The sequence below is a fragment of the Taeniopygia guttata genome, chromosome 1A (genome assembly GCF_048771995.1).
Source record: "Taeniopygia guttata chromosome 1A, bTaeGut7.mat, whole genome shotgun sequence".
In the NCBI taxonomy this organism is placed as follows: Eukaryota; Metazoa; Chordata; class Aves; order Passeriformes; family Estrildidae; genus Taeniopygia; species Taeniopygia guttata.
In genome coordinates this window covers 46,268,472-46,284,456 of record NC_133025.1, presented here as the reverse complement: position 1 = coordinate 46,284,456, position 15,985 = coordinate 46,268,472, and the positions used below count along the sequence as shown (strand labels likewise).

General features: G+C 42.5%; 1 protein-coding gene across 1 annotated transcript; it reads left to right on the top strand.

Annotated features, from left to right (window-relative positions):
• The first annotated feature begins 888 nt into the window (after nucleotides 1-888).
• STRA8 (stimulated by retinoic acid 8) lies at nucleotides 889-15,589 on the top strand. Its single transcript, XM_041713503.2, has 8 exons — nucleotides 889-1,099; nucleotides 2,806-2,881; nucleotides 4,310-4,394; nucleotides 4,794-4,946; nucleotides 7,813-8,095; nucleotides 9,371-9,447; nucleotides 11,115-11,226; nucleotides 14,787-15,589. Exons 1-8 carry the CDS (start codon nucleotides 992-994, stop codon nucleotides 14,859-14,861), a joined length of 969 nt encoding a protein of 322 aa, XP_041569437.1. The 5' UTR covers nucleotides 889-991; the 3' UTR covers nucleotides 14,862-15,589.
• The last annotated feature ends 396 nt before the right edge of the window (nucleotides 15,590-15,985 follow it).

Here is a 15,985-nt window from a genome sequence, read left to right as displayed (position 1 = left end):
CCTGCCCCACTGCCACCCTGCTGGCGCATCCAGCCCGCGTTTTTCCCGCCTTCTGATTGGCCGCCCTCGGGCGCCGGCTGCGTGCCGATTGGCCGGGCGCCACGTGCGGCTGGTGTTGCTCGGCGCGGGCGGCAGAGGCGCGGCGGGGCGGGGCGGGTGCCGTGATTGATGGATTGATCTGGAGCCCGCGGGCCAGCCAGAGCTCCCGGCGCGGCCCCTCACGGCCTTCCCCCGGCCCGGCCCGGCCCCTCACGGCCTTCCCCCGGCCCGCCGTGCCTCCGACCACAGAAGGAGCAGCAGGGGCGGGCACTCGTACCTTTAGGCTGTGCTTGCGGTCGGTAGCGAGGCAGGGGGCATTAATCCAGTGAAAGCCGGGAAGGGCTTTCCAGGCGGGCGCCTCAGGCTGTGTCGGGCTGGCGGGGCAGCTGCAGCAGGCCCGGCTGGGCCTGGATTTGGCCCTCTCGTGTAAGAGTATGTCTGGTATCGTTGCCCACACCAATGTGTCACAGTTTATTGGGAAAAAAAAAAATCTATGCTGTAAAGAAGCCTGTCATTTAGCAACATCGGTGGGAGCAGAGGAGTCTTAGTGCTTTGTGAAGCCAAGCCCTGGGTTTTCCATGGAAAAGAAACATAAATCGGTGTAGGGAAGGGTGCAGGAGATGGGAGGCTGGCTTCAGCTGGGTTGCTGTTAATTGTTAGTGGTGAATTAGGTTTTAGTAAGTACTTAACAGGCAGGTATCTCTCAGGCAAAGAAAATATTTCAAACTCCATGATTTTCAGCAGAAAGATAAGCTCCTGTCAGTCAGACAGATTTTTTTTTCTTTTTATCTATCCACTATGCAGGCTGTAAGATTCCTTTCAGTTAGATATTTATTCAGTACAAATAAATGTTGCATTGCAGCTTTCAACAGGCACAGCTGGAGACTGTAGGAAGACACATACCAAAGTGAGTCTCAATCCCCTGAGACGCCTGCAAGAGGTAGAACACTGCATGGCAAAGCAGCACTTGCCACAGGCACACCACTGGGTTCCTCTGGCAAGACTCTTCAGCAGCTTGCGGGGAAGAGTTTTATCCCAGTCAGACAGCTGTGCCTCAAAGGTGCGGAACAGTGGCTCTTTCTCTCTGCATCGTTGTAATACATGAGTATGTTAAAATTTAACCAGGTTTAGGCTCAATCATTGAGGATGATCACTGTGTCTTTATGGGTGCCAGTATGTGTGTAATATCACTGTATGCACCTTTCCTGGATCTCTTTAAAGCTGCCAACTCAGCCTAAGTGAGTTGTCCAGTTTGTAGTTGCTGGGTCATGACTTTACCATGTGCCTTATCTGTACTTTTCTTACTGGCTTTTTACAGCATTTTTATGGCTTTGCATTTTCTTTTATAGTATTTTGGAAACAAACCAAGGGATCCCATAATGAAGCTGATGACACAGCATTTTGTTCTGAAATCAGAACAGTGAGTTTAGGAACAGAAAGAGTTAGAGAGGAAAGGAATAATTCATTTAGCTTTATGAGGTGCACTTTGTCTTCAAGACAGTGGAAAAATAAGTTCAGGAATAAAAACAAGCACCAATACTGTTTTTTGGTCTCAACTAAAGGAAGCAAAATTATAAAGTCGAAATTTACTCAAAATACTACTAAAAAGACTAAAATTACCATGCTCAAGGCAGAGGAGTAAACATCAGGAGTATCTACTCAACTCTGCAACTGACTTGTTTAGTTCCATTGGTTACCTTCAGTTTTCCAGTTTGTAAAGTAGAGGGAGTAATGATTGTTTAGGACAGAAATTGTCTCCTGAATATGCTAAATACCACTATATGTGGCTTGTGCCTGCTGAGTTCCTTAGCCCTTATGCAGGTTGAGGTAAGAGTTCAGTTTGCCATGTTCTGAGCAAGATACAAGTTAACCTGAAATCAGCAGGATCTCAGATGCCAAGACTAAACAGCTACTTCCTTTGCCTGGTCTAAAGGGACTGTGTTCACATGCCAGTTCTTGAAATTGCTTTTTCATAGTGTCTTGTGCCCCTTGGGTGACTCTTGGGACCCAAGGAAGTTTAATATCTTAAAAAGTCTTAATACAGAAGGTTGCTTGTAATCTTAGTGCTTGGTGCCTGGCTAAAATATCCAGCATGAAAGCTCTGCAAGGTAGATATGGATGGTCTCACCGTGCACAAAAATCTTGAAATATTTTGAAGATGTGTATGTTTAAATGCACTGGCCATATGTTTTCAGGAGTGCTTGGCACAGACGATGAAGGAATGATGTGCAGCACTGAAGTTAATCTGTTAACCCAGACTTTTCCTAGGAGAAGCCTTTGCAATGTTTTATGTTGCTGCAATCCAGGTTACAGCAATGTAGAACATGGCAAAGGCTTCTCCTAGCAAAAGTCTCATGGGAAGTCATTAGTAAAATCTTATGCCTTAAGTTGGTAGGCATCCAACAAGATTTCACAGCATGGTATTTCTGGACATGCTCCAAGAAGAGAACGATCCAAACAAGACCATTTGCTGATGAAAAAAGATCAGAGTTAAGTAGCAAATGTCTGTGTGATTGGGTGTTATGTGTATGTATTGCATAATGTATACCCAAATATTTATATTCTATATTGAAGTTTACTCTTTTATTAATTCTTTTCCCTTTTCATATGTATAAGGGTAGCTAGTGAAGTAACACAGTTGTTTTCACAGAGACATGGAAATTGATGAAGGTAAACATGAAAGAGAAGCAAAGCAACAAAGGCATGTTAAAACATGAATCTAGTTAGAGCAGAGAACAATCAGTTCTGTTTTCTTCTTATGTTTAGTATCAGGTTTTGCGTAAGGCTAAGACATCTATCCAGAAGCTGGAGCAAACCTTGTGTTCTTTGCTGAAGATGAAAGGTAACTGTATGCAACTATTTGCTTGGACAAAGAGCCTGGACTTGGTTTTTATGTATTTGTTAGAGATAGAAGTACACCCATTAAAGCATTGCGCCAGCTGTGCCTTTAGTTGTAGCAATATGTGAGGGACAGTGAGAAGCCTGCCAATCCACTGAGCACTGTATCTCAGAAATCCCCCTCTGACTCAGCCTTTCCTACCTCCTCCCCAGCCTAGGTGAAGAGAGGAAACAAGCAATTCCTGCTACCCCGTGGCAGCAGGCCATTCAGGCTGAGTACCCTTGGCAGCTTCACCCCAGCAGGTATGGGGCTGGCATGGGTCCCCAGGCTGGATTCTTAGGCTCCCACCCAGAGCCTGCAGGAGCTGTGTGCTCCTCCTGGCCGCAGCAGTGTGGCACAGTGCCAGTCACAGCTGTCACCAGCACCCAGCCCTGCCAGAGCTTAGACTGCACAACAGCATGCTGTGGTGTGAGGTAAAAGGATTTCCTAGGGTAGGAAATTGAAGCCCCTGGTTAAGAGTGTACTCTGATATAAACGGTTAACAGAGATGCTACAGTTTTGTTTTCTTTCAGCTTGGCGGGCCATCCTCACGCCCTGCTCTCTTACAGCCTGTGACACCTCGGTCACTCTGGCCAGCAGGTACCGCCTGCGCTTGTGGCAGCTCCTGCTGCGGGGCCTCACACTGCCAACAACGTGCCTTCTGTTTAGTGCTGCTGGCCACTGCCTCTGCTGGCAGCAAGCAGGACTAGGGTCTGATAGGGTAGAGGCTTTGGACATATTTTTTTTGTCCCTTCAAGTGTCCAAATTCCTGTCAGCTAGAAAAAAAACTGCTATTCATGTGACTCACACCTCCAATAATTTGAATCAATTAGAAGTCTCAGTGCTTAAAATGAACAACCTCATCTGAACCCACATCCTTAGATAACCCATACAAGTGAGTCACAGGTGGAAAGAATAGATTGACTGAGCAAAATTGAAAGGATAACAAGCAGAGAGTCTGGTTGAGGGGAGTATGAGGCAAGCTTCCCCTTGTATGTACTTGCATATATGTAAAATCCATACTGCCTGTGAATCACAGGCTGGATGTCAGGGTTTTTCACATACAATTTGTTCATTATAAGATAATAAAAAAATACTGTGTTGACTAGTGCATGCCAGGAGTTTTGCAGGCTGTTTTCACCATCAGTTCTGTAAAATCCATGTTAGGAAGAAGGCATTGATTCTAAGTTCCTCAGTGTTCATAAACTCCCAGTAGTGCTAGTTATGTTCTTGGGAAGACAGATATTTCTTCTTTCACATCATTTTTGCCTAATGAAAAGCTGTGGCTTGTGAAGAACCAGTTGTTGACAGTATTCTGCTTGGTTGGGGCTGAGGGTGAGAGAGAAGCCAAAAGTGCTGTTGATGTGACAGTAACCTTTCTGCTGACAACAGCGAGCTGCAGTCTGGAGGATGGGAGCCCATCCAGCTTGGAGGAAGTCAGGGAGGAATATGTCAGGAGGCAATTCGGCAGTCAGAGGTAAGGGCTTATACCAGTCAAGAAAAGATGATAATATTTTGCACTTGCTTCCATCCCAGCATCTCTGAAACTCTGTCATTGTTACTGTATTTCCAAGCAGAGGTTTTTCCTCATGAGGAAAGGACAAAGAGATTTCACCTGCACCACTGTAATCCCATGGAGTACACAAACATTTTAGGCATGTTGTTGGTCTCATTTCCAAAGAGTGCTTGTATTTTTTTTTCCCTTCTATGTAGCTGATCTCTGGCAAGGATGTCTCATTGCCTGAAAAGCAAAGGAAGGAGGAAGAAGCTGGCTTGAGAAGAATTCCCCTAGGCTCTGGAGTCACCATGACAAGGGCATTATTAATTGAGTTGAGAAGCTATTAATATAGCTTTTTTCCCCTTGTGTTCTTTCCAGCACTGCATCAGCCTCAGAAGATATGAGTGAAAGTGACTCTGCCATCCGGTATTTGCTTCAAGAATGTGAAAAACAAACACTGGAAGAATATGGGAAGCCGGAATTGACCCAGTTTTCAGACACTTTATCCCCAGATCTAGTGGAATTTGAACGGTAGGTGCACCCCACATTGCCTTCAGGGTTTTAACTTGTTTGCATTTTCACTGTGTATCCAGGCACTGCTGTTCATGCAGCCCTGCTGGAGCCTTGTGCCAGCAACTTTGGCCCCTGCTGGTGATGAAGCTGATCACTTCCTAAGTCCCTTAGACTCTTAGAGTTGTAGCAGCCCCCAGCTTTTCAGGCCTTTGTAAATCCCTGAGGATTTTTCACTCCTTAAGGAAAAGAAGAAAATTTCTTTCAAGTGTGTCAGTCCCTGTGTTGCCACACTTTGCCACTGTATCCCTGCCATTGGGCTAGATTTTAGGAGGGTAAGAATTGCTGCACCAGATGAATTTGCCAAGAGTCTAGCTGTATGTGTTCCAAGGAGGTGCAGGAACCAGAGGTAAGCACATTCTGTTCCTCACAGTGATGCTCATCCTTCCTCTAATGGCTTTGTTATGAGGAGCTTGAACACTGTTGCCCCTTTCAGAAGCAGACCCTTAGCTCCTGGCAGCTTGGAGTACTTTTTTAGTGGGATCGGAGTAGGGTAAGGCTGGATTCAACCAAGTAAGAACTTATAGTCCTCAGCCTCTGGCCTGCAGAATAGTGGTTGTCTGGAAGATAGCAGAAGGCATTCTGCAACAATGCAAAATTGTCTGCAACGCTGGGGAAGGGGGGAAACCTAGACACTTATATGTTACACTTAGAGCTAGTGGATGTGAGTCTTTAAAGCTTTTAAGCTCCTAAATGCATGATGCAGGACATAAAAGTCAAAGACTACTGTTCTCATGTCAATTGTCCATGTATTTTATTTGGAAGTCATAATGTAAATAAGGTAAAATTACTGTTTTTTTCCAAAGTTAGTGGTATCTTAAAACCAAGTATTATACTCCATGTTCTTCCCCTTCCTGTCAGACAACACTAAGAAGTACTTAAGGTTTTATCCTGCATTTCCAACAGGATAAACGATTATTTGATTGCCAAGATATGAAAAATAGATGCATGTGTAATCTATCCTGTACCATCAAGCAGTCAATTTCACCCTAACCATTCCATAGTTAATAACATGCAGTGCAGGAGAATCCAGAGCTGCAGCTGGCATCCTCTTCCATGGTATCACCACTACAACCAAAAGCTTCTGCAGTTCCTTTATCTCTTTTTCTTTGAACTGCTGTGTGTTTCTAACAACCCCTTTGATCGCCGGGTTTTTCCTCAAAAGGAGACTGCAGCTGGACCAGCAGATGGCACCAGCTTCCCACTCCTGCTCCTGCTTTTGCTCCTGTTAGAATTGGAGGTGGCTGTAGTTAAGGTATCGTTTAGAAGACCTTGAAATGTGCTGAATCAATATTTTCAGGATTAGAAAAATCTGCTTTATCAAAGACTGCACGACAGAGCCATAAACACCTGACTTTCATGTTCTTTACTGGCCAGGTAGACCAGGACCTGTACTGTGTAGACTGGCACTTATCCTGTAGTCCTAGGGCAGATTGCATTTGGTTTATAGCTAATTCTTGTCAAAAAATGACCTTTTATAACAGGCATAAAATGGTAAAGACTCTTCAGCAAAGAAAGCAACAGTCTTTTGGTGATCATGTAATCACATTATTTGGGAAGCATCAGAAATGCTTTGAGCTTCAACTGACTGGGTTTTATTCCCATATTCAGCAGCAGGAGATACATTGGTAGGACTTCACAGTAATCTGTCCAGTGCAAAATGTGGTTGTCTCCTTCCAGCTGGAGAGGAAATAGTTGACTTGTGCTTCAAGTTTAATTTCTTTAGCAGAGCAATCTAATGGTGGTTTCTGTTCTTCTGCTTGAGTACTTCCAGGTCCTTAGTTTGGAGCTGGACATCCAGAAACCTTAGTGAGTGCACTACCTTACATGAGAATGTTTATTCCCCTTCTGCTATTTTGTTTCCAGCAGTGGTGGAAAATACTCTGGAGTGTGGAAACTTGGGTTTAAACAGGTTTATGTTTGCCTACAAAATTATATTTTTAATATTGGTTTGCTGGAACAAACAAAAAATAATTATTTCTTTTGAGTTATTTTCTCATACAATACTGTTCAGTTAATCAGGAAATATGCTTATTTGGGACATCTTCCAAGGAATCATTTTGAGCCTAAACATAGTAACAATGACTGGTGTTTATAGAGCTCTTGGTTTATACTCCTTTGATCCTTTTATTTTCATCTGAGACTCTCTAAGCATTTAATTAATGTAAAATAACCTTCAGTCCTGCTTTCTGAAGTAGGCATTATTATCCTTGGTTCACTGTGCCACACAGTGCTAACAGAAGAAGCAGGCTTGATCTGAGATTTAGTCACTGGATAGAAGTTATGACCCCTGTGTTCCACCACCAGTTTCACTAAAGTCAGAAGTCAGTGTTAGGGATCTGTTTCCTTAGATGTAAAATGGAGGAAATGGAGCTCCCATGCATAAGTCAGAGCATCCAGACCTGGGATAGAGTCTTTCTATCTGTATGTACAGTACCTACTGCATCAGGATATGACCTCAGCCAGGGCTTTAAAGTGTAGTGCGATGCCAGTAAATGTATAAAACGTGACTTGCAGTGCAAAAGGTTCAGGATACAAAGGCAAGTAACTTCAAATGTATTAAATTCCAGAATGAGGTCTGCCCGTGCAACCCATACAACCTGGAGCTTCTGTTGTGAGGCAGTCCTGCTGAGGCTGAAGCTGGAGCCTCCTTTTTGCAGGTGAAATCGTCAATGTTGGGCATCATTCAGTAATTGTATGAAGTCTGGGAGGCAGAGTCAGTGAAGTAGTTATGGATCAGAGCTACTCCCTGGTGTCCTGCTGATTTTAAGTAGATGGCTGCCTTATAGCCTGCTCTTAAGAGATACTCCCTTTCCTTTCCTTCCAGATACCTGTATTTTTATAAGCACACAGTGGACCTGCTGATAGAGCATGGAATTGTTTGCACTGGAGAGGTTCCTCTTCCTGAGGTCTCCACAGCTATTTCCCATCTCTGGCAAGAGCTTACTGAAGAGAGCAGGGACAGCATCTTGCAGTACTGTAGCCAGAGAGAATTCCTCATGGATCCCAAGGCTGTTTGCGCAGAGCCTGCTTGCACTGAAGGTAGTGTGAGGGACAGCGGAGGTAACAGTGAGGAAGCCAGTGGTTCCTCAGTCTCCACACCAGAGGAAGTAAGTGCTCAGCAACATTCAAAGTCTGCCTCTGAAACTCCAAATCTTCAGATACTAATTGGCTCTGCAGCTTTTAATTGCAAACATACAGTAGTTGTAACTATGTTTTCTCAAGATCACTTGAATGCGTAAGTGGAGACAATAAGCAGTCTTTGAGTAAATAGCTGCACCAAATTTTCTCTCAGTATAGCTAGTGAATTATAGAAGTGCAGTGGTAGTAATCCTGCTAGTCTTCATGGACTTGTGGAGTTGCTGTGCTAAGTAACAGCTAAATTTGCTCCTACCTTGCTCCAGGACAGGGAGCAAGAGCAAGAATTATACAGTTATTGTGCTCTGCAGACTCTCCAAAGAGGACAGATGATCTAAATCCAGAAGGGATACCTAGTTTGCTAAATTCTGCTGTGTTTTGGGTTGGGTGGGGTTTTTTTAATCAAAGCACTTGGTAGCAAATAGAAAGTATTTTTAGACCAGTCCCAGTGGTACAGGGCCAATGACTGCCTGTACCATGCACCTCTGCAGAGCCAAGAAGTCAGTGACTGAGTAGACCAGGGCATTTATTAATAAGAGATTGAGTAAATAACAGGCAGTTCTATCAATGGTTCCTGGAGCACTGATTGCTGAAGTAACTAGCTGCTCGAAGAGGTATGTGTAATTTCATTAGCTGCAAGGAAGGGACAGATGTTTACCTTTAGCATAGAAATAAATGGCATTGGCACCTTCTTTTTGAGTCACAGGACACAACTCAAATATTGCTCATTGCTTTAGGAAATGTTGTGGGAATGTTCCCTGTACGGTATTTCTGGCACAGAAAGTGTGTGAACTGCATTATGGCAGAGTGAACTAATGAGTTTAGTGGTCTGGCACAAGGAGCATCCAAACTCCTTTGTCTAGCTGGAGTCAGTTTTGGAGAGACTGGCTGGTACAGCTGAGATCTCCAGCCATAAGAAGCAGTCCACAGTCAAGTCTCTAAAGCACGGATACAATCCATGGTTTTTACTGATTTTCTGGGAGATGTAATATGAAGTCTAATTCCCAGAGGCTGAAGCACTGGCTTAAGGGAATGGATCGACCTTTTGTTCCAAGCCATGAAATACAGTTATTCCACATTATTCCTGTCTCCACAAAATCTCTTGGCTTACTCTAGCTGTAACCTTACCTGTTAAATGTAAAGAAAGAATATCATGCTTTTAAAGATTACATTATTAAAAATTATGCCCTAGGTAAAACTTTTTAGGTGGCTGGATATGCTGACATCTGAAGTGATTTCTCTGCTAGGTGATGTTTGAAGATGCATTTGATGTTGCTGCTGGTTTCCTTGATGGAAGCAAGGCTCAGGGAATGTCCAGCCAGAGGTAAATTACAGACTCTCCCTTTTGGTAGACACAGTACATTCATAGCTCACTGCCAGCAGTCCATGGCAAGTGCTCTGTGGTGTATGACAACAGCTCTCTTTTTTAATAAATGGTCAGAATAGCAGCCTCCAGCAACTGTGCTCACAATAATACTTTCTTTTAAGGGGAAAAAGTGAAACAACTAATGGTCATTTATAGCAGAATCAGTAAGAATCACTTACTAAGAGCCCCATCACTTCAGGATAACTGGGGTCCTTCTGATTTTCTTTGCCACTCTGCACAGCTTTCTATTTTTTCAATTTGCAATACTTGCCATGTTGTCTTTTTCTCTCTCACTTTCCAGGCTTGTGACCAAGAGGCATTCCCTAATAAATCAGCTAATCATAAGCCATACTCTCATTTAATGAAACAAAACCAATAATTTTTCAACATTTTCTCCCTTGTCTTACCCTAATTCAGTCACATGGAGGTGATCAGGTTAAAGTGTGTTTGACCTGAACAGTAACACTAAAGAAACACAGGACCTTTTAAATAATAACATCTCTTTCCTCTTCAGTTCAGATGAGTAACCTAGAAGAGAACATGTCAGATACAAAACTGGCACTGCCTTTGATTTTTTCCAGTATACCAAAGAAAGAAAAGCATTGTTTTCCTCAAGAGGAAAATCACATTATGATTCATCTTTTATGTATTCTTTCTCCTTAGTCTTTGTTAAGATTGATTTTATTTGCAAATAGTGTTTTTAATCTATGGGGTTTTAATCCCATTTTCTACTTATTTCTCAACATTTAGAGTGATCTTTAATGTGTATCTCTTCCTTTCACCACCATTCCAGGTTGCACTTCCAGAAGGGAATAAATTAAAATAAGGTTGTTTTGGCTGATGAGCAAAATATACTTGAATGGATGAAAAAGCCTAACAATTATTTATTTATTAAATAACATTTATTAGGTCACATTTTCCATTTGCTTTTAAAATAAGATTAAGTATTCCTTAATACTGCAAAGTATTACTAGAACCTTTAAAATCTGTTTTAGGTCCCAAATCAGTTTGGTATTTCAATAGTCAACATTTATTGTTTTCTCTTTCTTGCCTATTGTTCTGCACCTTGCAATTCTGGACAGAGGTGTGATGGCAGAACTTTGTAAAATCCCAGGAAGAATACAGAGGTGAGGTCCAGAATGAAAAGCTTAGCTTTGTGCCACAGTTACCTGAGAACACACCTGCCAGTTATAGCTAACATGTCCTTTCATGACCACAGGTTACTGTATTCACTCAAAAACTTCACAGAAGTTAAAGCTGTTCCTCTGAACAACCCTACCAAATACACTCCCAACTGACCATTGTTGCTGTCTGTTTTAAATGGATATTTACTTTTCCCCAAACCAGTGTTACTATGCTGTAATGTATCAGCAGATCTCCTTGTTGTGACACTCATTTCTTGTATTTCTGTTCTCTGTTCTTACAAATCTGCCTTGCACTTGGCAAACAGTATCTCATCAATGCATCCATCACAACTTCTCTCTGTCTTGCTTGGCTATTTTCTTTAATATCAGAACCATCTTGAAAACAATTTGAATTTTTTTTATTTGTAAGTAAAATATGGAGGAGAGAAAGTAAGGAGACCAGAACAGAAAATTAAATACAGTATCTGATTCCATTTTCAGTTCAGCATTTGCAATCTGCACTTCTGAAAATCCAGAGGATCACCAGAGACTCTATCTACAGGTCACTGACTTCCTAAAACACCTCTTCTTCACTAATACACAGTTTTGCCAGGTAAGCCTTGCCAAAGGATTCCTTATAGAAAGAGCAGTGTATTTCAGAGCAATATATTACAGGAGCAATGTCAGAAAGGGATTTTTGTATTCAATGCTTCAGATCATATTGTCCAGAATTACTCCAAAAAGAACTTGGGGTTCATAATTTTAGATATGTCATTCCAAAAGGCCAGTAGGATTACCTTTGTAAGAGGTTAAGTGTGAGTGAACACTGCTTTGAATATTATTCAAAATGGCAAATGACATGAGGAATTGTAATTTTTTTTTTCTTATTATTGTTTATTAAAGTTCCTTGTGGAAAAGCTTGAATCTCCTCTGAGCAGGTAAAATTCACTTTCCAGCTCTCCATCAACCCCCAGGTGCTTCATTCTGAGCTCATTAGAACCACCTTCTGCTTGTCTGGGTGCCAGGTTCCCTGCCCTGAGCCCTCCACTGGCAGGCCTAGAAGCAGGATATTTGTATTCTTGAAAGAGCTGAAGAAAGCCTCCTGAGCTTCCCCTTAAGTTCAGCCTACTGTTGCAGGTTGGCTGAGCCAGAAGTCTTTGTGTTTACATTGTTCTTCCTCCCCTTCTTGTCTCCCTGCCATCGAGGTGGCTCAGAGCTTGCACATGGGTAAAGAACAGAAAGGGAGATAGCCCTCAGCCAGAGCGTGCTTGTTTTGGTTCAGTCAGTGGTACCTCCACACTAGCCATTGGTTTGCTGATTTCTATTGCCTAGTTCCCACCTGGTCTTTGGTACTTGAGCAGATGCTCCTTTGAAGGAAAATAGAAGGTTTGTGATGAGGGGTAGTTGTGACAGAAAATAAAGCAGAAACTGGTGTTGCAGCACTATCTGAATCCATCACAGAGACACTGCTGCGTGCCATTCGGTTCCCCCATCCTGGACATAGTACCACTAGAGAAGGTACAGAGAATGGCAGCAAGCACAGGAAAAGGCATTGAATACTGTTAAGAGTAGGACTGTTCTACAAAAAAAAAAAAAAAAAAAAAAGACTGAGGGTTACTGCAAGACCATTTTGTTCATACATGGTGTGGATTCAGTACACAGAATGATTACTCAATGTGTCTAACACCAGAAGATCTAGAAAACACTAAATAAAATGAAAAAATAACATAATAAAAATATTTGCACATACAAATTACCACATTTAGACTCCAGGGTCATCAATCCATGGGCAATTACTAAATCTGAAGGAACAGATTCAATTTGCAGTGCAAAAGGGCCTCACAGCACAGTTTGCTATAATGTACAAGCATTTATTGTAAAACAGAGCACACTGTGTGCCCAATTCTTGCACTTTTTTCTAAACTTCCCCTGCTGGCTGTTGTCAGAGACCAGACACTGATCTCCACAGCTGTCTGTGAATAGCTATGTTCTGTGTAAGAGCAGAGCTCTTCTTGTGTTTAAGTAAATGACTATGAACTCAGCAGGCCTAAAAAAGAAAGAAAAGCTTTAGGCAAGATATGGCATTTTCTGGTTTTAAATTTCTTTTATGAGTGTCACGCCTGGCATAGTCTCGTCATGTCCTTCTGCTTGGGACTGCCTCGTTATGTGTGAGCCCAAGTCCATCTCACAACTCCCAGATGAGGTGATATGGGAAGAGGTAGTGTCATTAAAAGAGGCACATTTAGAATAAGACTAGGAGAATGGGAGTGATGGGAAGACAAGCAGCAAAAGAACCCAAAGTACTGCAAATTGCCAGTTGACTGTACTGTGTAGATCTGAAAAGGAAATAAAAAGCTGCACAGGCTTTTTTACACAGGAACTTTTAGTTATCTGTGATAAGACAATAAAAAGGGACTTTGAGAAGAAATCACCCAGGCTAGATAATATGAAGGTCACAATATATATTGATTTAGAGTACAGAACAGCACATCTAGACAGTGCTGCCAAGAGGCAAAAGAGTAGAAAAAAGAAAATATAACTGACAAGATATTTTTTGTTTTGAGAGCAGAAATTCGGATCCATCTCAAAGCAAACAGATTGAGACAGTTATGAAAGTGGTTGCAGAGCAGGGATAGAAGATGTTCCAGCTAGCTTGAAACACACCAACTCAGGCAGCAGCAGAGAGATCAGTATAGGCTACTCACCTTACCCCAGAAATTGGGCTACTCAGAGCATCAGAGACTCCTGGACTTGACAGGGAAAGGAACCCGTCCTGCTTACCTTATGGGTATGACTGAACCTCTGCAGACCATTCCCCTTCCCTTGATGTGGAACCTGTGCTGGCGCAGTGCTAGCACAGGAGGTTGGGCAGTGCTGGCATAAATTATCTCAAGGATAAAGCAGTGTCCCAGTACACTGTGCACACACCTTGTAGGAGATACAAAGGTGGGTAGCAAGTACAGTAAGTACCAAGGTAAGGCACACCACTGAAATACAAAAGGCAGCCCATGATCTCCTTTCCTTTCATCTGCAGAACTGATGAGGTGGTGGATTTTATTGCTGGTCATTCATGCCACTGCCATGTTCTGTCATTTCTGGTTAACTGTCCAGGTACAAACTACAATTACAGCTGTTGGATTGTGGATGGTCGCTGTTTCAGAGTCACAGAGCTACCGAGCACAGCTCCTCTTGAGCCGCTGCCCTGGCTCTCAAGGCTACCAAGGGCTTGCACCCCACTGGAATAAAAAGCTTCAGAAAGACTCACACAAGAGGAAGAGGGAAATAATTTGGACAAGGAAAGGGAGAGCTCTTTAAAGGGCAGGGACCCCAAAATGAGAACAGGAGCACGCTTCTACAGTATATGATAGAGAAGTATTTCTGAGCATTACATTAGTTAAGCAATCTTGTACTTTTTCATGAGCTGTTGTCTTAATGTCACATTATTAGAGAAGCTTAGCAGCAAAGGCAGTAAAGAGTTAATTTAGACTGAGATCAAAAGGTTTTTACCTAAATGAAACTCAGTGTTTTTTTTTTTTTTCCTAAATAGTACTGAGCACCTTTGTGTCTTCAAAGGCACACTTTCTTTTAAAATTATGGGTTTTAGATGAGTCACTTGACAAGCAAGTGGTATTTAGTGCTTCTTAAGCTATACATTTTCAAACAGCACCTATTTTTAAAAGCAGTATTTCACTGAAGAGTCTTGCATCAATGCAGAAGGTGGACTAGATGGACTGCAGGCATGAATACTTTTATCTTTCAGACTTTGATTTCTCAAGAGCCACTTGTTCTCTGTTAACTGGTGAAAGAGAAGACCCTTTCCTTCTGTTGCTAAAAGTGGAGCAAAGCCTGAAGTTGGTAGCAGTTAAGGCCTCAAGGAAGCTCTCATACCTTCAGAGCCTGTTATGTGACATACTTGCTACCACAGTCAGTAACAGCTATCTAGATTATGTAAATAGACACAGGGTAAAGCCCTGTGATTTTAGAAGGAAATTGGCAGAAAATTTGAGCCATTTTTCATCAGGCACCTCAGGAACTCATCAAGTGCTGGTGGTTGACTCAGAGAGGAGGGAGGGCTTATGCTGGTACTTCAGCTCTTGACCAACTCACTGTATATTTGAAATTCAATGAAGTCCTTTGGTTTTTAATCCTGCTTGACTTTGTGGGGGCTTTCAGGAAGAAGATCTTCACTGTGATCATGAGACTGTGATGCTGCGGTGCACTGAGACCTTCGATGATGAAGATTTCTAAACAGTGTCTCTACTAATGTTTTACCAGGCATGGAAGGAGGCTTCACCTCTTTCAGTGAGCAGCCTCTCTAAGCAGAGTGTGGAGACACTGTGTTGAAGTGGTTTGTTACCATTGAATTCTCCTTCCCTCATTAGTACTTCTTGACATATCAGTTGAGTAATTTATACTTTTTAAAGGTTTTAAAGATCTTAGCTATTTATTTATTAATGTTTTTACCCATTGCTATTTAATGTTTAGCCTTGCTTCAAAAAGAAACAAAGGCTTGTACAGTTAAGTGACCTTGCCTAGCATAAGGTGTGGGAAGAGCAGCAGGGAGACCAGATCAGTGGCAGTCTGCACACTCCCACAGGATGCAGGTCTCAAACTGCAACCTGCAAAAGTCACACCCTGGCATTGATTACTTTTCTGCTGCAATTTTTCATCTTGGACTCATAAGGAAAGAGGGATTTCCTCACAGAGAGTGGAATGAGGCTCTTCTGTATCTTTATGAGTACAGCAGCAGTGAGCTTCTGGGGAGTGACCCACTCCCCAGTCACCCAGAAAAGTGCAGGCACAGTTATTCACTTTGGATTATTTACTTCTGTAAAGTGTGTAAAGCCAAGTGACCAGCCCTGTGCTCTTCTTCCACATTTAATTCGTGGATGAGTAACACTGCTCAGATAGTGTCTTGGAATTAAAAATGCTGTGAAATTGAATAAAGTCCTTCACATCTCTGAGTTGTCATTAAAGGCTCTCTGCAGACTTGAAAAAATTGTATTCTGATACTGGTTATGTTGAGGTCATGCTACCAACCATCACAAACAGAAAGGATGGAAGCTTTATTTTAAAACCTAAAGTAAAGCTGGTGTGCCTAGCTATCCAACTTCAGCAGCCAGCTTTTAGACTGAGTCCAAAAGGCCTGGACTGTGGCCCAGGTTGCCTTGGTGCATAAAAGCATGATAAATTCAGGCAGAAACACGTGGAGCTGAGTACTGAAGTACAAGGGAAGAATAAACACTACAGTGCCCTTTCTGTCCCTGCAGTTGAGGCTGTGGTAGCACCCCCAGATGAATGTCTGACACTGCTGTGCTTGAAAGTGGGGTTTCAGGGGTTCTGTTTGGGTTTAGGAGGCCTTCAGAGTTCTC

Coding starts and splice junctions, on each gene's coding strand:
- STRA8 (XM_041713503.2), top strand. CDS start 992: ATGGCAAAGCAGCACTTGCCACAGGCACACCACTGGGTTCCTCTGGCA. Junction 1,100..2,805: donor CAGACAGCTGTGCCTCAAAG/GTGCGGAACAGT, acceptor TCTTATGTTTAG/TATCAGGTTTTGCGTAAGGC. Junction 4,395..4,793: donor AGGCAATTCGGCAGTCAGAG/GTAAGGGCTTAT, acceptor TGTTCTTTCCAG/CACTGCATCAGCCTCAGAAG.